General features: G+C 35.4%; 1 protein-coding gene across 9 annotated transcripts in view; it reads right to left on the bottom strand.

Annotated features, from left to right (window-relative positions):
- The window catches only part of PPFIA1 (PTPRF interacting protein alpha 1), a 78,416-nt gene that overhangs the window by 11,684 nt on the left and 42,486 nt on the right, over positions 1-24,246 (bottom strand). For 5 of the 9 annotated variants that reach the window (XM_067557512.1, XM_067557513.1, XM_067557516.1 and 2 more), the window contains 15 exons: positions 23,970-24,101; positions 21,521-21,583; positions 19,810-19,889; positions 19,431-19,581; positions 18,257-18,480; positions 16,750-16,984; positions 13,895-14,046; positions 11,984-12,156; positions 11,487-11,580; positions 6,877-6,958; positions 6,550-6,750; positions 2,930-3,105; positions 2,745-2,842; positions 1,457-1,632; positions 754-822 (listed from right to left, as the gene is read on the bottom strand). In XM_067557512.1, coding sequence (XP_067413613.1) covers positions 754-822; positions 1,457-1,632; positions 2,745-2,842; positions 2,930-3,105; positions 6,550-6,750; positions 6,877-6,958; positions 11,487-11,580; positions 11,984-12,156; positions 13,895-14,046; positions 16,750-16,984; positions 18,257-18,480; positions 19,431-19,581; positions 19,810-19,889; positions 21,521-21,583; positions 23,970-24,101 — 2,106 coding nt within the window. Of the gene's footprint in view, positions 1-753; positions 823-1,456; positions 1,633-2,744; positions 2,843-2,929; positions 3,106-4,358; positions 4,422-6,549; positions 6,751-6,876; positions 6,959-11,486; positions 11,581-11,983; positions 12,157-13,894; positions 14,047-16,749; positions 16,985-18,256; positions 18,481-19,430; positions 19,582-19,809; positions 19,890-21,520; positions 21,584-23,969; positions 24,102-24,246 lie in introns of all 9 variants that reach the window. The other 4 variants (XM_067557510.1, XM_067557515.1, XM_067557511.1 and 1 more) reach the window with 1 other exon arrangement.

The raw sequence follows: 24,246 nt of genomic DNA, 5'->3' as shown, positions 1-24,246 counted from the left end.
AAATACAGGTGTTATGCTAAATATCACTTCTCAATACAAATAACTACAGTATCATGATATAATAAGATTTATTAACCCACTTGAGTAGCGAACAGCAATGATAAACACACTATTTTCACCTATATTACGTAAGAACATCTTATCTTGCTTAGTGAGTCCTTTAAAAGTGCACTCAGTTCATAAATTGGATACGGCTACAATGTATATGAGAATTTAGTGATTTTATCTTAGTTTACATTTTGCAAGTTATAAAGCCACCAGCCTACTAGTAGCGTGCTCAAGAGAGACCCAGAATTAGAACAGAAGGAGTGCTGCCGATTAGGGCTGAGATACATTGGCAGAGCTACATGAATAAAGCTTAAACAATACCTATCTATACTATGCCTGGTTTGAGTGAGTGTCATCTGTCCCTCACTTTCTTGTATTTTAGGAAGAGAGTTGGATTCAGACAAAAAGGCATTCTCTGGCACTAAGTGGTTTTAGAAGTTACAGGCAACACAAATTTGCTGAGCACCTCACACTTTAGGTTCAGAATAATCCTGTCTAAATATGGGACAAATACACAAAAAAATACACACAGTAACTGAAAGGTAAGAAAATTCAAGTTAAGGCTTCCACCTTTTAAAAATCATTCTCTGTATACTAATAGTTTAAAGACATCGTCCAATCTGAATTCCTTTATTTTAATAGGTTGATCAAAAATCAGGTTTCGTCTTAATGCAAATTAAAACAGACCAATAAATCAAAACTCACTTCATCAAATCTCCTGTCTGTGCCCATAACAAGAAGGTTATTAAATTCCCTCTCCAAAACAGTACGAGCCTAAATTAAAAATAAAAGCATTAAAGTTAGTCTTGAAAGGCTAACAAACCACAAGCATCTATAGTACATTTAAAAAACTACTCCTATGTACACATTATAAAATGAATATACGTTAACACTATTATCACAGTAATATAGCATTAATTTAGTACTTGCAAAGTTGCAACAAGACATTTAAAGGGGGACTTCAATGCAGTCAATCTTATGTGTGTGTCATGAAAATTCATGATACCAAACACAAAATTAATGACTTCACAGTGAAAACTCTGACTGAAACCGTGCTTTTTCTTTGTATCTGCAGAGCGCCTAGCACACTGTGGGTATTATCAGAGACAAATAAATGATAAAAGATAAGCCAATTTAGAGAAGATGGGCTATGAGAAAACAAACCTATTAAAACACAATTAATTAGAACACATGGTAGAAATTGTGGAAAATTTTAAGTTTTATTGTGATGTTTCCAACTCTAGAAGTAGAAGGTAGAAGACACACTAGAGAGAACATTCAATTTTTAAAATTTCTACAATTGACTAAAGCGATTACTTGCTTCCATAAAATTAGATACTATGACAATATGGTTTATTAAAATGACTAGGAAAAAAATCAGCAGCCATGCAGTTATTGCAGTTAGTACCTGTGTGTTTTGAGTAGGTATTTGTAATAATAGAGCTAATGCATTGTAATCAAAAGTTTCCTCTAAGGCCACAAGTGCACCATGAACTCCACTTTCTGTGAGGTTATTTGCATATTCTTTAAGACTGATTGACTGTACCCAGCGGATCATTCTGTCATTGCTCCAGACAAGAACATCTAAAAAGGAAAAAAATGTTATATAAAACTGCATACCAAAATCTTTATACAAGTAACTATAAGTCTTGTTTCTTCTATATTATGCTGGCATAGGGCTTAGCTGTATCATTTACACATAGGTCAAAGTAAGAGGTGATATGGAGCCAATCAGTTTCTAGGGCCGTTCAGAGGGGGAATTCTGCTTTAAATAAGTATTAAATATTTAGATTATTTAATCTGATATTCAATTCATTTTATGCAGTCTCTAAATTTTCAATATGTCAATACAGAATTCCACCCTGTACTCCACACCTCTTTATTTACTGCAGTTTACCGTTTCTGCTCTATGGGTGGGTGTGGGGGCTATAGCCCAGCCTCCTCCCCGCCTGTGAGGAAGACTGGATGGAGCAGTCTTTGTACACCTCGGAGTGCACAGACTGCGCCTTTAGTCTTGTTCTTTCCATCCCACAAACCCCTTTAACAGTTAGACATTGCTATCTTTGGAGAGCAGGGGCAATTCTATATATTGATTGTTTTTAAAGTTCTTAAATAACCTAAGAGTGATTTTTCCCATCGCTCACTACTGCATATGATCTTTCTTTTTCCTTTGGGGTGCAGGAGATAAGGTGAGGGCTTGAATTCCTACTGGTGCTTTCCCAATACCTCCATCTCCTATTCAGTATTCACAAATTATTTTATGAAAAACATCCACCTAATCAGTAACAAAATGGTTAACATTCACAAATTATTGAATAACTCTACACTTGGAGTTACTGAAAAAAATGGGGACAACTGTCACCTCAGAGATGTCTTCTTAAATAAAAGATTAGTTTCTTTGGTTCACACTTGGAAAATTTTCTTCAGAACAATAAGGGTTAGAAAAACATTAAATGAAAGCTCAGATTTCACAGCACAATTGCTCTACAATGGGTTCTATGGCATATTCTGTAGCCACAGAACTGTAGATTACACAGGAACCTAATAGGTCTCTTCCACATGGAATTTCTATGAAAACATGAAATAATTTGTTCCCATTTAAAGTCACAGGCTTAATTTTAAAGTAATGAAATGTTGAGGCATCTTACTGTGAAGATTTTAAAATCTAAACTGAAGTCAAGACAGAAATAATTAACCTTTTACTTCATTCTGGCTTTCTTCTCTTCTTCTTTCAAGTTCTTTTCGGTCATAATTTAATTTTCGCAAACACATAATACCACACTGGAAACTGTTTCTGTGTGGGAAAGAAAAACATATTGAGGGATAACAAGCTAAAACACTTACTCAAGAGTATGATGGAGACTGCTTCAAGTCTATTTACCTGTGAAAACTGTCAACCATTTTAAGTTGTCCACGGAGATCTTTCTTAGTCAAGTGATCCAGCATTCTAGCATCGACAAGACATTCCATGAAGTAGCTGCGGTATTGAGGGAGCCCCAAACTGGGGAGCCACTCATTGCCAATCCACTCATGGTTCATATCACCATATGCTAGAGTCTGTTTTTAAAAAATAAGAATTCTTAAGTGTGATTTACTCAAACCAAAAGGCAAAGAACACCAAACAATGTTTTTCCCTAAACTTCACATTAATATTTAATTTTTTTTTAAATGGAAAGCAAAACAACCTTTAACTGGTACCTTTTAGTTGGGAAAAATATGCTAATGAAAGTATTGAGCTGAAATTTGCATTTTACATTTACTTTTCATTGGAAAAGGATGCTTATTCGAAAAGGGATTATAAAATCTTTCAGAATAAGTAAAATTTCCATTAATTTTTGTACCAAATTTTGATGACTTTATGCATGTTTCTTAAATTCAGACCCCTTAAAGAACATCAGTTTGACACCTTAATAATATATCTTATTTTGATGAGATGTTGAACACACCATGTCTCATGAAAAAAACTGAATTTTTTTGAAATGGTATAATATATTTTATTTTCCTACATTCCTCCACACCAATATTCAGAGAGTCAAAAACCATTGTAGACTTTTGAATATTAACAGGAGTTTTGGAGAATTGATACTGGTGAAAAACAAAATAAGTGATCTGCAAAATACAGTCAGAGTCACACTGCCAGTTTATACTTTTAGTAAGAATATCTACAAAGATTTAGATTATCAAAACATTCTCAGAGATTATCATTCAAAGATTATCATTCATGCTCTAATTGCACTGTGTTGTTTTAGATATACAGTGTATAACAAATTACATAAAATCTCCAACCTGAGCCCAGCTTCCCTCCTCATCTTCCTGATGTTATGTGGTTAGAAAAGCAAAAGAACACAAATATTAGTATTTATAAGTTTAGTATTAAGAGCAAAGTTAAAGATGTAGTGCACATGCAGTATTCTTTATGGCATGCTAAAAATCTAAAGAATTCAAGCACCATGCATTTAAAAGCAAACAATATAAATTTTAATGGAAGTAGGAAAATGCTTGCACTGATTGGGTTTTCCGTAAATAAATTTATGTGCAAATAAATTAATTTGGCTGTACACACAACACAGTTAGTTTGCCTTCAACAAGAATCAATGTTGATTTTTTTTTTTTTGGTCCCCAAGCGAAAAAGAGTAAAGTGTGAATTATAGTTTCATATAGTATTAGTAACTAAAGGAATCCATAATCCAAAATACTTTAGCTTTTTTAATACTTTCACTCTTTTGAAAGACTAAAAGGCACATGATTCAAGCAATCAGGAAGTGGGAAAAGCACCATAAGGAACAGAAGTGGCAGTGCTGTAAACTAACCGTTTGTGGTGTGGCTGTAAGATTTTCCATTTCTTCGTGTGTTACCCAGACATTTCCCGTGGTCTAATATGACCCCACAGTGAATCAATCACATCCAATGAAAGGAAAGCAATAACAAAGAGGAAAGGTTGCAGAATATATAAGCAATAGGTACATACAAGGAGCAGGCATGGGCAAAAGCAATGGTTTCTAAAGTCTGAAGTACAAATTTATTTAAAATGATAATGTAGTATACAGGTCCAATGACATGAGGCATCTCCCTTCAAAGATTATTTAACAATTACAAAGTGTGTTTAATAGTTTACATTGATGTGATTAACAAACCAACTGTGACAAGAACTGTAATGTTGAATAAAATTCTAAAATATTAATTTTAATAATGTTGCCTTTTGTAAGTTATTTGTTCTTAACTACAAATTTTCCTTTGGTGTGTTACATGTACCTTTGGAAAATACTCTAACAAAATGGCAATTTTAATTTGATTAAACATTCTTTAATTCTGCACATTTAAAAGCATTCTTGAATTTTTTTAAGTCACTATTTTCAGTGAGGATTGATACTAATCTACTAAATGTCATATGCATTTTGCTAAAATCGTTTACAGTTCTTATAAGCAGTTTCTGCAATAGCCATTTGCTCTCTGTTCAAGCCTGAAATATTTCCAGATATAGCCCTACATTATAGTCAGAGTGATCATGCACCAAGGTCCATATAACTCCCATTTAAGTAAATAGACCATTTGGTTCAATATGAATGCAGGATGAAACCTATGCAAGATTTAGCATAATTATAACCTGAGAGTCTGATTTTGGTTATATAAACAAAGATGGCTTTTTACTATTACTGGAATAAATTTTTCCACATCTGCATGAACCCACTAAGGAAGGAAGTACCTAAAAAACCCATTCCCTAATAGAAAAGACATTCTACTTTAAGAAACATTGCTATCTATGAAAAAACATAGTATTTAAAAAGCCATCGTATTTAAACATAGTATTTAAAATCAACTATACTGATCACATTTTCTGGAGCATTTTTCCACTTTTTTTTTGTAAGTTTCTAATATTTGCATGAATATATTTTGTCTACTGCTTATTCCTTTCTGAATTCATCTCCTTATGGCATAATGATCTGTCATAATTCCTTGACTTCAGATTAAACAAGTTGTCAGCAGCAACGGAAAAAAAAAGTTTTTGTTTGCACAATATCCCTAGCAACATAAAAAGGGAATGAGAGTAATTTATCAGCGGATTATTATTTACCCAGGATTTTTTCCAATATTTCCAAGAGGTGTCAGTGCCTCTAACTTCTAATAGTAAATGATGGAATACAATTATATCAATTCAACAGACTCCTATTAATGGAATGTCTCATGAAATTATAGTAATATTTTTAATTATGCAAAGCAACTCAAATGATTATAAAACCATTGTCAGTTCTCCAGCAAAATTCAGTGCGTATACGAATGTGCGAATGACAAGCCCCTACCCTGCCACTGGCTACATGTAGGTGGACAACTAAAGCGCACGTGGAGCCCATTAAAGTCACAGAGGGTTTCTCAGGGCATTAGTCACAGTTCATGATCAATTACACTGAGATGCTGCCATGGCTCAGAATTCCTATCACCCATTCAGCTGGCTTAGTTTCTCTCCGATAGCAACTTACTCCATCTTTTACCAATTCTAAAATGAAGTATTGCTTTAATTTACAACACATTTACATATATGTATGTTATATTCATTATTTAATCAAAAAGTTACACACTATAAACCTGGCAAATTATACATATTCTTAATATTTCCCTCATTTAAAATAGACTCGCCATGTTGAGATGAAAAACAGCTAATCTTTCCCTAAACAAAACAAAAAATGAGTAGTCTTCTTCACTCAACTTCTGCAATAGCATAGTGTCTGCTTTACATATTAATGTCTTTAGCAATAAAGGAAGATCTATTATAAGCTAGTATGATAGTTATTCCATGAGTTTTTTGGAAATGAAAATTCTACTCTTTTTAAGCTGTTATGTGGTCCTTTGTAATTCGAGATACGTTTTTCCACTCAAAATATTCTTGCATTAGAATTCTGGAATATGCTGAAGAAATTTCTATATTTACAAGAAAAAAATGTGTGACAATGTTTCAGTAGTGATCTCCCTCCCACCAGGTTAAGTTACTTCTAATTTGTTTCTTACCGTTCTTGATGTAGGAGGGGCAGATGGACTTGTTAGTGACATAATCTCTTGAATGGCAAGCCTCAGTTTCAACCTGTGTAGAGGATTACTGATTCCAATTTCACGCTGTATTTCCGTATCAGACAAGGCAGACATAATGGCACCACTTTTCACATTTGCTCGGCAAGCAGCCACATACCATGCTGGCATCCCTACCCATAACTGGCAAATAGAAAATAATACGTCAGTAGTATATGTAAGTATGTGTTTCTTCAAATATTCAAGTTACTGAAAATGCTACCACAGTCTCTGTATAGGTAACTTATGTTTTTAAATGGGATCACTTACCTCTAGCCACACCACCACAGTAGGACCATCCCATTGTGCAAACGGCAGACCTTGCCTTCTAGCTTCCTCAAGCAATTCATGCCTAAAATTATAGCAACAGTCATTAAATGAAAAGAAAGTAATATGGAAATAGTAATTTAAATTTATGTTTCGTTTATTTAACACCAGGGCTCTGTTTCCTTCATCCAGCTCTCCTCCTTAACAATCTTACAGACTCTGAAAGATAACTGAAAAGAAGACACGGCCATAGCAAATGCTGCATAGAATGACTATGGTAGAAATGCTGAGTTTTGCTTTTTTGGAATTAGAAAGTCAGGACTATGAGAAATCAAAGAAATTAGCCAGTCGCAAGTGATCAACAAACAAGGCCTCACTGATATTTGTTTCTCCAATATCTTCTTGTAGGTGAACATACTAGCACAGGAGAATTTTAATGCTCAGCTGAAGTCCCAACTAGATTATAGTAATACAGTTAACAATATCTTTGTTTTTTGCTTGCAAGTACTCATGCAGAAAATGAACACCTAAAACCGACATAACTTTCTTATTTTGTGATAATTCTAGTTTAAAAAATAGATCATTTTAAATTATTATTTGCAAACAAAACCAATAAACAAACGTTAAGGTTGAAATTGTGTTTTAATGAAGTCCAGCTAATAGTCCAAATCTATATTACATTTTGTAAAAAAATTCTGTATCGTTTTAAAAACATTTTCGGAAATGAACCATTTTAAGGAATATAGCCGGTTCCCTACTGCCACATAATCCATGACTCACTTCCCATCACTTGTCTACACTCAATTTTGCATACATTTTTGCAAATTTTAGGGGGCAAAGATCAAAATAAAATACCAGGAAATTACAAAATTCCATTGCCTATGCAAGGAATCAATTGCCAATGATCTTGTAGCATTTTGTTACTTAGAGGGTATGAAAAAGCACTTACACCGTATTGGTGAAGATGCTAAAAAGGGTATCAAGACTGGTGTCATTTGCAGAATGGAGAGGTGGCATAGGCAACACAATCAAAAACAATGTAGGTTAACCAGGAAAAAGCACAACATTCTCTCTTGGGATAAAGCAAAACAGTCAACCTTGCAAATAAACAACCACAGCAACACTGAAAAATCTAGTACTATTAAACAGCTTTCCAAAACCCAGCTAAAAATATACAGCCTTACTTAATCTGATCTAACAATTTTATCATGTAAATGAACTACTGAAATTCATATTATGCAGTGTAAGATAAACAGCTTTGTTTTTGTCAAGGCCTTAATAAATACTGTCAACAGCCTTTCACTATAAATGCTTAAGCAGAAAATTCCACTGCCTAATATAGAAAATCCCCTCTTGTAAAAACAAGCATTTAATTTGCTGAACAATAAGAGCTTTTAATTCATTACTGAAATCAAAGAAAGTTTCTAAACAAATTTCTCACACATCCACAACAAACCTGATAAATTAAATATAAACTTACCCTGATTTTGCACTACCACATCAAATGGTAAATAATAAGGAAATAAAACAATGAAGGAAAAATGTAAAACTAAAATTAAACTGAACTATTAACATATAGAAAGATATAAATGATGTAACTGAATTCTTTAAATTAAATATAGGATTGTTAATAAAGACTTCAAATAAGATGGTAACAATGCCTGTTGCAAACACATTTGAGATTGTATATAACAGAAACAAAAAAGATATGAGGTGATAAACAAAACAAACACAAAGTAGCTTTTTAATCACTGCTGCTAGGTTTTAGAAAAAGTATGAAATTCTTAATCTTTTTCATGAAAGCTACTGAAAACTGTTCAGTATACGGAATTTTTTATTGAGTCACTCAAATACTTTTCACTGTCTACTTGTTTTTGAAACTGGGCAGCAAGTCTTGAGAATTTGCTCTGACACTATCCTTTCCATGACCAGAGTGAACTGCAAGTCATCATGGTTTTATTGTTTAGTGATTTATACCTATTCCCACTGAGGTGACGATGGATCTTCCCTAGTTACTTCTAACTTATTTTTGCTTCCTATATTCAGTGCACTTTGGCAGGTTTTTGGAATGGACAGATAAAAGCATAGTGCTGTGTCTTTAAGAATGCTAGACTCCCAACTCATATAAGATTGAAGAGTCCTACACTTTGTCCAGTTAGGCAGTAAAAGTAATGAGAAATGTATATTTTTGCTACAAATTTCCACCAGCATCCCCAGGCTTCTATGACAACCTGTGCCTTCTCAATAATGCTCTTTACATTTTGAAATTTACTATGAAAATCCCATCATACTGATCACTAAGCACATACCACTGTGCAACAGTTCAGTGAGAGTACAGCACTGGGAATCAGATTATGAAATCCTACATTGGAAAAACCACAATCTCTAACTATGATTTGTAATTTGTAAAAAATTATTATAACTTGATATGTAACACCTGATATGTATCACTTGCTAAACTTGATGGGGTTGTCTGAAGGATTAGTTAGATTATGTTTGTAACATAATTGCAAATGCTGGTAAATATTTTGGCAGTAACTCAGTAAATGGATGAGAGCCAATAATCTGAATATAGTTTCCAACAATTGTAGCAAAATTTTGAAAGGCAGTCCAGGAAAGCAAGTACATATTAATTTTCAAAGAAAAGGGATTACATTTTCACCTGCAAGAAGCAGCTTTTGTTTTAGTGGAAGCCAGCCAGAATTGAGTGTGAATGTTTGGCTGGTTCTTACTGTTGCAAAATGTGAATTTTTGCTGGCACTGAGAATAATCTAAAATCGATTCTTTTTTTTTTTTTTTTTTTTTGGAAAGAAAGTTAAGAGCCAGGAGAAAAAGCCATGACAACAGGTGCTGCGCAGATATTGGTAGGCTAACACTTCTGTGTCAAGAAAGTTGTGGTAAGATATCAAAGCTCCATAAACGGTCAAAATCATTAGAACAGAATTTAGTCACAAGGTGGGATTCAACGTGTCAGCAGTTCCAGGAGCAACAGTTCTTTGTGCCATTACAATAAAAATATGAGACCAGCATTTAAGTTTTTCAAATAAAAATGTTGCCAATTTTCCTGGCAATACATTTCTTTTATCTGCTACTGAATTTAAGAGCATATTTTCAGCACTTTAGGAGTAATTTTCATTTAAAAAGGCAAATACGTATGTGCTTGCTTCTTGCATATTCATCACTGAACCCTCCGGAAGATGAAGCAAGACATCCATAATTGACCTCAAATCAACTCAACTTAATTTCTGACACAAAGGAAAATGATAGTTGGGTGGACTAAAAACAGTAATACTATAAATTATAATATTATAAATACTATAAAATGTAAAAGATATATGTTCTTGTTTTTGTAATGCACAACATGACAACTGCCAACTAACTTATTAAGAGAGTGAGTGGGAAGGAACCACTGAAGTCCTAATCCTGCCTACCTATTCAAGTTTTCAGCAGTATTTTAGTCTGCCAGTTAAATATCAAGTCATAGATGACTACCATGAAAGAACTCATCTGCCTTCTGCACTCCTGGACTTTGCTACCCCTCTGTTGCCTGGTACATTTGGGAGCAACACAAGATGCAATACGTATTTGAAAGATAACAAAAAATAAACCTTTAGAAAGATCTTTGCACCTTATCATGTGGAAAGATTCTAAAAACTGGGAAAAATTACTGTTTAAAATGTCACTTAAAAGAGCACATCTACACTTTGAGCTTGAGGTGTAGTTTCTCGTTTGAGAAGACATAACCACGATAAAAACAGAAGTTTAGCCATGGTGGCACAAGCAGTGGGATGGGCTGGCCACTCCAGTACATACTAGCATCTCAGAACTGGGATCATGCTTGAGGCAGCCAGCACTTCCCGGCAGCTACACTTCTATTTTTAGCATGCTAGCTCAAACAGCTAGCAGGGGTATGTCTCCTGAAGCCAGAAATTACACCTTCAGCACAAAATGTAGATATACCCAAAGACTGGCAGGTAAGTGTTCAAGCAGACTAAAGCACCAAAAAAATTCTGGGGCAGATGGTGCCACTAATTGCAAAAATGAATTGTTTTCAACTGCCAAAAGGCATGAGAGCAGACAAGAGAAAACAGAAAAACCTTAGGTAGAATTAAAAAATTTAGTGAGCAGACAAAATGAGTAGCAGCTGTGATGCAGAAGGGAATTGCTTCATAGTCAGTTGTTAAAAGGAACTAGCTGTTAGACACACTAGGGATCCCTTATGTTCCCAGAAGGGATACTTGCACTGTATGGCTCTCAGCTGGCAGTCAGACACTTATTGGACTCTTGCCAGCAATTTACACAAGAAACAAACCTCAAAAGCCAGAATCTAACATGACCATCTCTGTTTTAAGACACTTTTTTATTAAGTCCATTTTTACTTTTCCAGAGTTCATTTCTCATCTTTTTACTATAGTGATTTCAGTGCTAAAAGCTACCATTTCAGGTTTGCCAAGACCACAACACATTTTTAACACATTACATTGAAGATGTATTTAAAAAATAAGACCGCAAGACTTAACGAGGCTTGATACCGCATCGAGGATAATGATTGAAATTCTTCTTTTAAACACAGATATGTAATTTAGAGGAAATGATAATATTAAATAACTTACTTTTTCTGTAGTTTTCTATTTTTTTCTGCCTGTCCCCCAAGTTTGCTGAGTCCTAAGGCATCTTGAGATGAATTGTCTGTTTCTGTCAAGCCAACTAAAAGGAATTTTAAAAAGGTACTTAGTATTGTCTTTTCCATATTTTGCTGGAATTTATTGGTGTAAACCAGCGTAACTACCATATTCCTGCACAACAAAGTAATTAGTGTCCCATTATGTTTCTATTGGTAAGTTTCATTTTATTAATGCAAAATGTGATAATGAAGAAATGTAAAATGTAGCTCTTTTTTCAGAGATACAGTAAATCTCACAGTACTTGAATATGAGAAATGAACACACATTTCAGAATATCTTTATTCTCTCCCCACTCCATGTGACATGCACCTAGAATCTAAAAAACATTATTTAAAAGAACACAGTAAAAATGTATACTACGAGACTAAGTCTTTCCTTCCTTTTATACTATTGATAATACACTAGTTAGAAGATAACAAACCAACCTTGTCCCAATGATTCTTTACTGGTTTGTCCAGGTCGACCCTTTTCTTTCTTACCAAACAAGCGACCTATAGAGGATTTGATCCCCTTCTTTTTAGGGGCTTTGTGAAGGGAATCCTGGCTACTATTACTGCTACTGGGATTGCTTACTTGCCCATCTTGAGAACCTGTAGAACTTTAAAGAAAAACAACTTTTTTTAGTCTGTAAAAAAAAAAAAGCACAAAAATAGTTCCCACTTTCTGCACACTTCATTTTTAATGGCTACTTGAGGTTTTGGTAGAAGCTAACGAAGAATATCAAGTTACCTCAACAAATTAATTTAAAGTTTTTTAAACATTTCTCTTCATGAAAGATGTGAAAAGCATCATCAGAACATTTATCAAACAATTAAATGGATCATAAATAAGAACACTGGACAACATCCAACGTCTCAACGTTTTACCTTTTCTTATTCAGATATCTTATTAAGGTGATTGACCTATGGCAAGCAACTGCAGGTTATTTATGTATCTTTAGTTGTTATATGTATTACAATCCACTAGATGTCAGATTCCCTACAAAATTCAGATGATGTTAGGTTGAATTTGCCATAAATCTGGAAATGAGTTGTATAATAAATTAATTCCAGCTTCCTCTCATCTACCTTTCTTCTCTATACTATGCATTTTACATAAAGTGATAAAATGCAAGGCATACCCCCTGGTACCTGAAAACTTCCCCATATAAAACCCACTGCCAGTAATTAATGTGCTATAAGGGGACTGCTTATGCAGATTAACTTTAGCAAATCAACTGATACATTGTTCTGACTTTTCCATTTACTTTTAACTTTACAGAAGTTTTAAAAAATCAATTTCTTAAAACTCAGATGATCTGAATAACAACTTTGATTTTTAAAAAGCTGATTTACTACAACTTAGCTCAGTGTTTCTCAACCTTTTAAATAGCAAGTACCCCCTAACAATAAGTACCCCAACACTCAATTTTCTACTCTGAGAAATACAGTCTTTTTCCCCTTTACCACGGGATGACTGTATTTCTCATAAAGCAGGAGAGCTCCGAGTTCTGCAATGCTGTGTGGCTGTGGCAGATCACAAAACCCCTGCTGTTTCTCCCCTCCTTCCTCCATATAGGAGCAAAGGTCAACACCAGCCAGTCACTATGGCCTGATGGCAGGGTCAGGTGGTGTTCTCCTCACACAGGCGGGAACTTGTGAGGTATGAGCAGGCACTAGCAGCCCACCAGAGTGGATAGCAGCACTCCCCAGGGCCATTCCTAGGGTGCGGGCCTGGGGCAAATCACACTGTTTGGGCCCCTCTTAAGATTTTTATACTGGTAAAATCTGGGGCTGTCACATAGTTGTCAATTTCACTGCTCAGCTAGAGCAGTGAAATTGACAAGTAAGCCTGAGGGATCCAGAGCCTGGAACCAGGATTGGGCAAGCCGCTGGGTTCTTCACCTGGCTTTCTGGGCACCGGCCTTTGAGCCGGGGAGGGGAGCTACCACCTGGGCAAGTTGCAGGCAGCTGCTGCCTGACTGCCAGCATGGGAGGTAGGCGACTGCCACCTGCTCCGAGCTGGGATGGAGGAGGCTTCCGCGCCGCCCGGCCTCCCAGGACTGGGGCAGCTGCCGCCCGGCCTCCCAGCTAGGAGGTGGGATCAAGCAGGAAGCCAGCAGCTGCCGCCTGCCTCCCCCGGAAGTCAGCGGCTGCTGCCTGCCTCCCAGTTGGGAGCTGGGTCCGGGCGGGAAGCAGGCGGCTGCTGCCCGGCTTCCCCAGAAGCCGGCAGCTGTTGCCCGGCTTCCTTCACTGGGTTTTTTGCTCAGAGGTACACGTACCACAGGTTGAGAAACTATGCCTTAGCTATATTATCAGAAAATTAACCTCATATTTGCTGCCATCTTGCTTACTTACTTTCTTATGTCCCTGATGTCTTCATGGCTCACTGTATGCAAAGCTCCTTTATGGACTCTGTCCAAATGCAGAGATCGAGGAGAAGATGGTGGTGATGTCTCACATGTTATTGTGGTCTTGTCATCTCGTACTTCTTCTCCAGAAGCTGGAGACTAAGGAAGGAAAGAATGAAAGCGTTAGGGGTTAGTTTCTAGCAGGATCCTACATTAATACTGTACAGACAATTAAAAGAAAATGTATTTGATTACTATTTTGCTTGACTGTGATAAGATTCTCCCAGCTCTTTTATTCTGGAGCCATCATTTCAACTCTCTCTCTCTCTTAACTTGTCTCTTACTTTTGTAGACAGTCAATACTGTTGAATTTATATTTCTGCTGGAAGTGGGACTATGGCAATCTTATGCAGAATTCATTGCCTCCCTATCCAGCAAGTAAGATTCAGAACAAGTATACATACATACATTGTGTGTACACACACACACACACACTCTCTCTCTCCCTAAAATTAAGTGAAGTAGATGCTCCTTAGCAGCAACACTTCAGTGCTCTTTTGCTACATTGCTCCTAAGTGGCTGTTGCTGTTACAGGGAGTGTGGACAATTCACAGTAGGGAAAGTGTTTCCAGGAGAAATGTTGCTCGTAAGTAGCAATTGCTCTTACAAGGTGTTGCTGCAAAACAAGAGTGCTAAGTATGCTAATGTTACCACACACACTCCCCTGCCCTTATTAGTTCTGTAAGTGAAGCCACCAAGACAGAGGGCCAAGTAAAGCATTTTTCCAACTCCAATTAGGAGGAACTAGAAAAGTTTAAAACAAGATGCTCTAGATGTCATGGACTTAGATGATTACCAGATTTAATCACAACCTTTTGAAATCAGGAATCCATGAGTCAATATTTATGGTCAGAAATTCAGACAAAGTAATTTAATTGTGTGGTGGTAGATTTTCAAAATTCAGTGCAGGTATGCTTTTACAGAGATAGAGGAATAGCTAATGCAAATGGGTAACATACTACACACTTCAAAGTACAAGTAAAAGGTACTTTTAAAGGGTAAAAAGTATCTCAAGCAAAATTACTATTGTTTCCTCTAGAGTACATTCTCTTTCCCGTCATTTCTTTATTCCCAACATCATAAAAAAAGCATTAATTTAATGTTATTTTAATAGAGATTAAATCTGAACATTATATAGAAATTATAAATATATATAAATTGCAAGGGATCTCATTTACATTAATACTTTACGGTAAATGACATAGCAAAAGAAGTCACTAAGTGGCTAAAGAGTTTACCTTTCTACGGTGTTTCCTTAAATCACTAGGCTGACAGATGCATGCAAAGAAAAGAAAATTAAGAGAAACCAGATTTATTGCAAACTCGGTAGCAAAACTCAAAGCATTAGCACAGACAAAAACATATAGGGATAAGATAACATAGTAGAACATATATGGAAGAAAGCTGAGATGCTCTCCAACTACATAATATTTAGACTACCATATCCTTGAAAATCAAGGTTTATAATGGAAATACTAAATAGTGGATTTAGAGGATAACAATATTTCACCCATACCTACAAGGCAAAATTAAAAAAGAAAACAGAAAACATTCTCAGCAGGAAAACCAGTAAATTAAATTTTTTGGGTTTTTTTAATGAGTATACTTGGGCAAGGACTTTCCCTGGATTACAAAGCCACAGGTACTCAAGGCAGGGATTGAGGTTTCTATGTTGTCTGAGTTAGATCCTCTGAATATCAAACACTCTTCATTCTGAGCCAGTTTTGAATCTTGTTCCCTTTCCTATACTTTATATAAGCAGATATATTACAGTATTAATCCTGAAGTCCAGAACGCTGGCAGCAGTTTTGCCAAGTAACTTTAAAAAAAAACCAGTTAGGGTGTTGGAATGATTATGCAATAGTCTATTAATACTACTACTTCTCCCCTACCCTCACCAAAATCTGTTGAATCTCACCTCTTAGACATTCCCAAACTCTAACAGTGCGCAGAGCAAAAGGTCAAAGATTGGTTCATTAACTTTAGTTGTACATAGAACATAATCATATTAGACCAATATTGGTAAAAAAAAATTAAATTCATATAGTTAAAAAAAATTTGAGTATCAAAAATTCAATGCACTTTTATTACAAATAAAGAATGTTTAAAAAGGTAATGTAGGGTTGGGCATTTGACTGGTCCAAAATAACTGGTCAGTTAACTGATCAAATATTAACAAGTAAATCAAATATGGTCAGATATTTTAGAACAGTAACTCTCATCTCCTCTCCCAAAGAAAGAGTGTGACTTTACGGTCTCCAATAGGCATAGGGTAGATACTTATGCCTAATTACAAAAAACAAAATTCAGAAAAACGCAGAACACAAATTAAGTACTAAAAATGCAGAATGGCACCATGATGCAATGAAAATGGAGGCTGCCACATACATCAGGACATTCTTGATGAAATATTTGACAATATTGGCCATGATCAAATTTTTTTTTTTTTTTTAACGTATTCGTATGAAATTATTTATTCATTGAGCATTCAGTAGAAATGTGGATTACGACCAACAGACAGCAATAAAATAAGCATGATTTGAGTAGACTCAAGGAAGAGGAGGGTAAACGGTTGCCACACCAGGATTGGACGAAAAGGGCTAAATTCTCCCAGGTACAGGAGGCAGCACAAAGTAAGACTAGGAGGAGGGGACAGAAGAAGTACGTAGATAAGAGAAGTGGGCAGAGCAGAGAGAAACCAAACTTTCGGAGGTTTTTGAAAGTTAAAGCTTTAAGGCACACTAGGCTTAATATTTAGGATGCAGATATTTTCTATTCTAGAGAAAAAAATCTGATACTTACTAGTGTCATGATACCTAATCTGTCCACTTCCCGAGCAGGACTATGTGGGATCCGCCTTGGTGTGGAACGGCCACTGCCAGGAGGAGAGGAACCAGCAAGGGACCCACCAATAAAAGGAAGGGGAATTGAGTTCATTGACCGAAATCGTCCATTGTTATCCAGACTCTCATTACCAACTCGGCTTTCAATTTCCTCTGCCCGCTGCTCCGTATTTTCCTTTTCTTCTTGTATCAATCTAGAATAAGTTAAAAGATGGTGATTTGTTTACTTTTGCAGTTGATTAATTCACTGTAAAATACGTACATTTGCAAAAGCAATGCAAGACTCAAATAATTATACCAAGATAAGTAATGAGGGTGGCTGAATAATGGCTTAAGTTCTATGTGATTATCTGTATGACTCCAGAAAACTAGACCTCTTGAGACAGAAAATGCAAATAGCTACAATCCAGATAGACAACACACAAAAAGAATAGGAAATACTACGTGACAAAAAATAGTGACTGAATGTTTTCTGCATATATTGTTAGTATCGCAGTTCATGTGTTTTATATTCTGTCAAATTAGTAACACTTCACAGTGCAGAGTAACATAAATTGTAAGCCTTTTGAAAGAATTTATTTTAAAGAAAGAGCTTGAGAAGAGGGGTTAGGCACAGTAAAATGGATTAAAATGGATTAAGGAGGTGGATCCAAACACAGGAAGTTGCATAGAAAGGGAACCAGTTTAATATACTGGAATACTGTAAAAATTTAATTTGGACTGAGAAACTGAAGGATGATCTAAGAGGAAGGCAAGCTTCCTCTGTGACCAAGAGCAAGTCATTACATCACTCTATATCTCAGTTTCCCCAACTAAATAATCAGGTCAACAGTTCCCTATTTCACAGGAATTTTGTGAAGCTTATTTGTGAAGTGCTTCAAGCATCTCATATGGAAGTGTTATATGTGCAAAGTATGTGGTAACTATTATCCAGCAAGTAAACTACCATTATTATTAAAATTAAATGCACTATTTAAAAACAACAGAAACAAGGAAATCCAAAGAAGTTACAGCCTTTCCACCATGACTACTCTCCATTGTTCCTATGCATTTTACCTCTCACACAGTGCAGATCATCCACTCTAACACCCGTTGGTAAAGTATTACGACAGCAGTAGTTACTACAGATAAGTTTAGGAGAGAATAGCAAGCAACTTATCACATGGCAATTTAAATGACGATTAAGAACTTGAACTCAACTGCTATTAGCAGCAACAACTACTGGTAATTATCACTACCATTTATGCAGTAGTTTCCATCCATCCATCTTGTATCAAAAGCATTTTACAAAGTTGGCTAAGCATCGCCACTTTTATTTATTTAATTTTTTAAAATAAAACAGTGAAAATGAAACACCGAGATTGAATGGTTTACCCATAACCACACATAAATTACTGAGAGATTTTTAATTTCTGCTGTGAAAGAAGCTTATTTTATCATAATTGTAATTAACAGATAAACCATACCTAATCTCTTTGTTAATTGCATCCAATTGCTCTTGAAGCATCATGGCTAAAGTCTGGGCATCAGCCTGACCGCTAGGTGATAAAAGATCGACTGAACTGAATATAGTCTCTCTTTCATCTTCACCATCTGAGATGTCAACATCACTTTCAAATGCTTGTGCTACATTTGCCAACACACTTGCTTGTTGTGCACGTTCCCAGTCCTGTTCATTAAGGGTTTGAACCTGTTTTTAAATAAAAAAAAATAAAAAAAAAAAGAAATCCAGATAATTTAAAAACAATATAAAACATTTGCTATTTAATTACTTTCAAGAAGCTCAACTGATATAAAAACCATGTCAACAGGTTCTCACTTACATGCTGTAGGTATCCATCAAGAAAGCAATATTTAGCAAACAAAAACAAAAACAATTCTTTAGAAAACTCTGCAGACTTACAGTATTGGTTAGCCATACCCCACCCAACTCTAATGCAACATTACAAAGATTAGTCAGTGATATTAAATCAAATTTCATCATATGTTTGAGTGACAATTCATTATCGTTAGGATCTGAGCCATGTTGAAACTGAAGTATTTAAAGGGATAGAGGGGATTGCTTGCCAAATAATGTATAGCATGCTAGATTATTAAATTCAAATTGCAACATTTTTGAATGTGCATACAAACTAAGATATGGATTTGCTTTGTTTCAGACAATATTTAGTTTAAAAGTTATTTTCTATCACACTTTTTAACAATAAATATGGTATCAAAATACCTATTTATTCTGTTACTAAATAACAATTAAAACATACATTAAAAGTACAGGTATGTACGTATTGTTTAGTGAAACAGGAAATCTAGTGTATACAAAAAGCAGAATCTAACAAAAACCTACACTTTAATAGACAACATAAAAATGTCAATCCTTTAAAGAAAGAGAAGAGTTTTTAAGGGAAACTTCTGTGTAGCCCACCTTTTGGGGGGGGGGGGGGGGACGGACGACAGACACGACGAACTGTGATAAACAATACATAATTTAAGCATGGAAAATTCTAGTGTCATTATTTAACAAAGCTACACTATGCAGCAGTCACATACTATGTATTCCTATCCTCTAAACTTCTTGCAATTATCTAATAGATCAATTGAATCTAAGCATATCTCACTATCAAAGTAATAATGTTCCATTACCTTTGAAGGTTCATCTCGTAGCGCTGCCAAACGCCCTCTCTGGGGACGTCTTAACACTGATGAGGTGCTATAGGGATCAGTATGACTATCAGCCACAGATAACGGTGTCATTGGATATCTGAAATCTGGAACACTACCCAAATGTGGCCGGCTAAAACATGAACAGAGATTCAATCTTTAGGGGTATGAAAAAGACAACTCTTGCATCTGAAATTTTAATTTTTAGACTGAAAGTAGTATTATTACTTTGGTATAGAAATATTCTTCATTACTACACTCAGTAAAAAATTTTCAAATTATAATACATAGAAAAACAATTAAATACAACAAAGCTGATGTTAACCTCTAGTAAAATATTATTCTCATTAAATGCTTGTACCTATGATGAAGAGAAGTGGCCCTGATCCTCATTTGGTCATTTTCAGCCCTCATTGCTTCAATATTTAGTACCAGTTGATCCTGCAGAGAATACAGCAAGAAAAAAATATGACACACGTTTGTTTCAAAAGCTCTAACGTTACATTCATTTTTTAAAAAAAAGAATGCATATATCTTCCAGGCCCGTAGAGCTCATTTCTATAATTACATGTTCCATTCAGTGGATTGCTTTCAAAACCATTCTTCAATGAAGCAGGATTTCAAAAGATTTCTGCATATTCACAGTGGTAACCATTAAATTACCACTACTGATCTACCAAACACACCAGAGAGCAGTACTAGTAATTTACATCCCTCAGTGCAATTACAGTAGGTAAATGCTGATTTTTTAAAAAAATTGCAACAACTGAATAAGAGATGCATCCACGTGTGAACGATTGGCTAATACTGATTAGAGTAAATGAGAAAACTGCATTAGTGGACAGCCTGAGGGGTGGCTGAAACTCTGTACTAAACAGGACCTTAAATCCAGCCACATGCAACTAGGATCTTCTCATGCTATCCAGAATCTTATATGTAAGTAGTGACTGAATGATCGAGCAAATCACTTCAACAGAAGACTGAGAAGAGTGGAATTAGGAACCTAGATAACTGATAGCAAGTGGCAATTCCCAGGCTGAGAACTGCTGTCCCATGCCACAGATATTCAAAGCCCATCCTGCAGAACACTCTAATCTATCTTGTAGAGTTTCTTTAAATGTGCATAACTGAGACAAAGCTTGTGCAACTTGGCCAACATTGAAACTCACTTCACAGCAAAGTATTTTGGGACACATAGTACATACTATTGCTGAATTAACCATACAAGTGTTGTGATGTCAGAGCAGACATTCCCATGCACTCATAATGTTTTGGGAAATAGTTAATGCAAAAAATATTATCTAGAAAGAAGTGGGATGGCCAGACAGTTAAAAGGATTTTTTGCACCGACACCTGCTGAGGAAGTGAAAGAAGGTCTAGTATAGCCCACTCCTCTCCTCTATAACATTCCCAACATCTTTAGTGACAAGAGCTCTGTGCCCCATTATTCTGAGCTGCTTAATCCTCTCACTACTGACAAGGGCTCAACACAGCAGCAAAGTATGATACATGCTTCTTCTGTTCCATCTCAGAATTTTGAAAGTTGTTTTAAAAATAATTGTATACAATTTTACTTCATTCAGTAGTAGGCTTCTCAAAAGATACACTGGATGCCTCTGTTATAAAATATACATTAAGATGCACTTGCCACTGAAACGTTTTGTTCATTTGTGTTTTTACAGCTCAATGAACAAGTTATGTAAAAACATGAGTTAGACAGGGCCTTCAGACTCCTGGTAAGTTATCAATACAGACTCCTTGTTTTCACCTACTTTGTACTTACTGAACTAGGTTAAATAGTCAATTTTGCTTAAAAACTCAGTCACCTGTAGAAGTTGCATCAATACTCCTCTGCACCAAGGAAGGCAACCAATTTCTTACAATGAACAATAACAGTGATAATTTTGCCACAAGAAATTACGGAGAGCAAAGCAAGAAACCTAAGAGGTTTAAATATTTTTACACAATGTAATCTGCTATAAATTAGAAAGTTATGTAGGATTGTTTATATCATATTCCAACTATATACCAATAGAACAATTACATTTTGATTTGAAATATCTGTATAATACCTTTTCATGTTGAAGATCCTCTACTTGCTTCTTTGCATTTTCAACTTCTCGAAGAAGAGAGTTCTAAAATGAAATTTATTGCACTAGTTATGTTACTGTTAATCATTGCAGATCTTTCAATTTTTGAAGGGTGATTAAGATCAGAAAAGCTATTACAAAAGTCCATTACAGGAGGAATAACTGCAGTATCTCTTTTGACTCATATTTACTAACTAACAAAAACTATTTATTGTGCCTAGCTCTGTTACTTTTTAACTACAATTAAAACAGATTCAGACTCCTGGGTCTGTGTTCCTCTATATGACTAAATTACTAATGATAAAAGTTACAAGAACAGCTAAACAGCTACTACTAATAATCAGTAGTTTTGTCTGTTTGCTAGTTTCCTTTTGACAGAGTTATTCTAAGTACCAGAAAGATATCATTTTAATCAAACAGATGCATCTCAGACAATCAAAGCAGGACTGTTGTAGAATTACTGATGTATAATTTTTCCTGGTCATTAGATTCCCTTAATACTGGTTTTGTCTGATTTGCATAACCGCTGTACAGTAATTTGTCCACTATACAGTATTGTAAAGCCCTGTAATCTGGTTTTCAGTTCTTATTAGCAAGAGTGCAGGGATTTGCATAGTCATCATATAGCAGTTCATCAATAACTATAAATATGCACATTTTATACAATAACTAGCTTCTACAAGCATGCTCAAACTGACTCCCATATCAGGCTACTAAAGTTGTTTGTCAACTACAAAGATAACCACCACAAGATCTCCAATAGTGTATGTGACTGTAGTAAAGAGTAATAATGAAAATGGGATTATCACTGCTAAAGTGAAGTTGTTTTAGGAAGTTTATAACCTTTTGATTCATTTCCTCCTCCCCAGGCCCAACCCTGTCACACTGTCCTCTTCAAAGTTCTAGTTTTTAATTGTTAGCATCTTAATTCAGTTTTGAAACACTGTAAGCCACAATACAGGTCATTCTGGGGAGAAAAGCCTTAATAGCCTGGACAGAGAAAAATTAGATTCTATTCAATTATAATGTGTGTTGGTTTCCTAATAACCATACACACATACAGAAAGTAACAGTACCTTTCTGGAAATCAATACTAACAGTGAAGTATATCTAAAAATTCCTTTTTATTTCATGAATACTATCTGTAATACTTATTATAAAGACAGACACCCCACACAATCAATCATAAAGGAGTGAGAGGAGGAGAATTCAGTTAGTTTTATCCCAAAAAGATGTTTTGTACCACGGTTAGGCCAAACAGATTGGCATTGCAACAGAGCACATAAAATAGATTCACTGGTGCTGGTCAGTACTTTGAATCTTGCTTCCCCACTATGCTAAAGCTAGAGACCAAATATTTCAGATTAGGGAGCCTAACTTTAGGCACTTAATTTAATAGCTCCCAGAACAAGGGCCCAACAGGGCCACAGTAGGCTTTTATTCAGTATGTCTGATTGATTTTCCTCGGTTCCCTTTGAAAACAAAAGTAGAGAGAGAAGCAAAAGCCCAACTCTCTTGGGATTGTGGCAAAGAAGCCATCTGCTCTAGAACCCTGGAATAGTATAGCCAGAAATTCAGATGGGATGCTGGTGACAGATCATTTGATTGTCAAAAGCCCCAGTGGAAAAAAATGCCTCTGAAAGTCCAGATGGATCATAAAACATATCAGATGTTGAAGTCTTTAGAGAGGTCCATTTAACTTTTACGGAAAAAAGTTTTTGCAAGAGATCACCCTATGAGCTACAGATGAAAGTGAGCCAGTAAGTGAAAGTCCATGCAGGCCGCAAGATGTCACAAATTAGAATTAGGAGGGCAGAGAAAAGAACCTTGGACAGAGGTCTGAAGTATGCAATAACTGATCACAGTAAACCTGCTTAGCCCAGACCATTTTTATAGTCAAGTAGACATTCTCCTGGGAAGGAAAGATGAGATTTCTCTAGCTCGCAATATCATTACCATGATCCAAGAAATGCTGGACTAGACAGGAAAGAAGGGGGGGGGGGAGAGAGAGAATACAAGAGAAGAATGGGACTCAAGATCTGTGTTCTGTTCCTGACTCTGCAACAGACTTTTTGTATGATCCAAAGCAAACACATTTATATGGTCAACACCAATCAGTAGGAAAGCATAAGAATCCTTTATAAAAAAAAAAAACAAAAAAACTGAAGGATTATTTTCCTCCTCAGAATTAAGTTTAGGACATATAAAGCACTCTCTTGATAAACCGGCTTAGTTTCTTAAGAACCTTCTAGTTTCACAAAGTTATGCTGATAGTGTCTTTAAAAGGAATTTATTTATAGGTAAAAGATTTATTTAACAGCTGAAGTTACAAGAATAAATTATGCCTGTATAGTAAAATGTGTAAAACATATTGCTAAACATTTCATTAATCTTTAAGCTACCTTCATCATCACAGTAAATTATTTTCTACCTTATCTTCCAGGGCAGCCATCCTTTCCTTGAGATGAAGCTGAAGTCTTTCATTGGATTCAGACAGAAGCTTATCAACAGTATCTGATAAACGTTTATTATGTTCTTCATTCATCTTCTCTCTTTGTCTAGCCTAAATTATTTAGGAAGCATTGAAAGTATGATTAATTTAAAACCATTGACATTATCTGTCCTATGAAACATTTGAAAAGTATCATTTAGAAAGATCTCCAGATCGTGAAAACTGTTAGGCTCACCATATCCAAATGCCTTATTTT

The sequence above is a fragment of the Emydura macquarii genome, unplaced genomic scaffold (assembly GCF_026122565.2).
Source record: "Emydura macquarii macquarii isolate MOO-44397 ecotype Brisbane River unplaced genomic scaffold, CSIRO-AGI_Emac_v2 contig_1876, whole genome shotgun sequence".
Lineage (NCBI taxonomy): Eukaryota > Metazoa > Chordata > Testudines > Chelidae > Emydura > Emydura macquarii.
The sequence above is the reverse complement of the archived record's forward strand: the minus strand, read 5'-3'. Positions and strand labels throughout refer to the sequence as shown.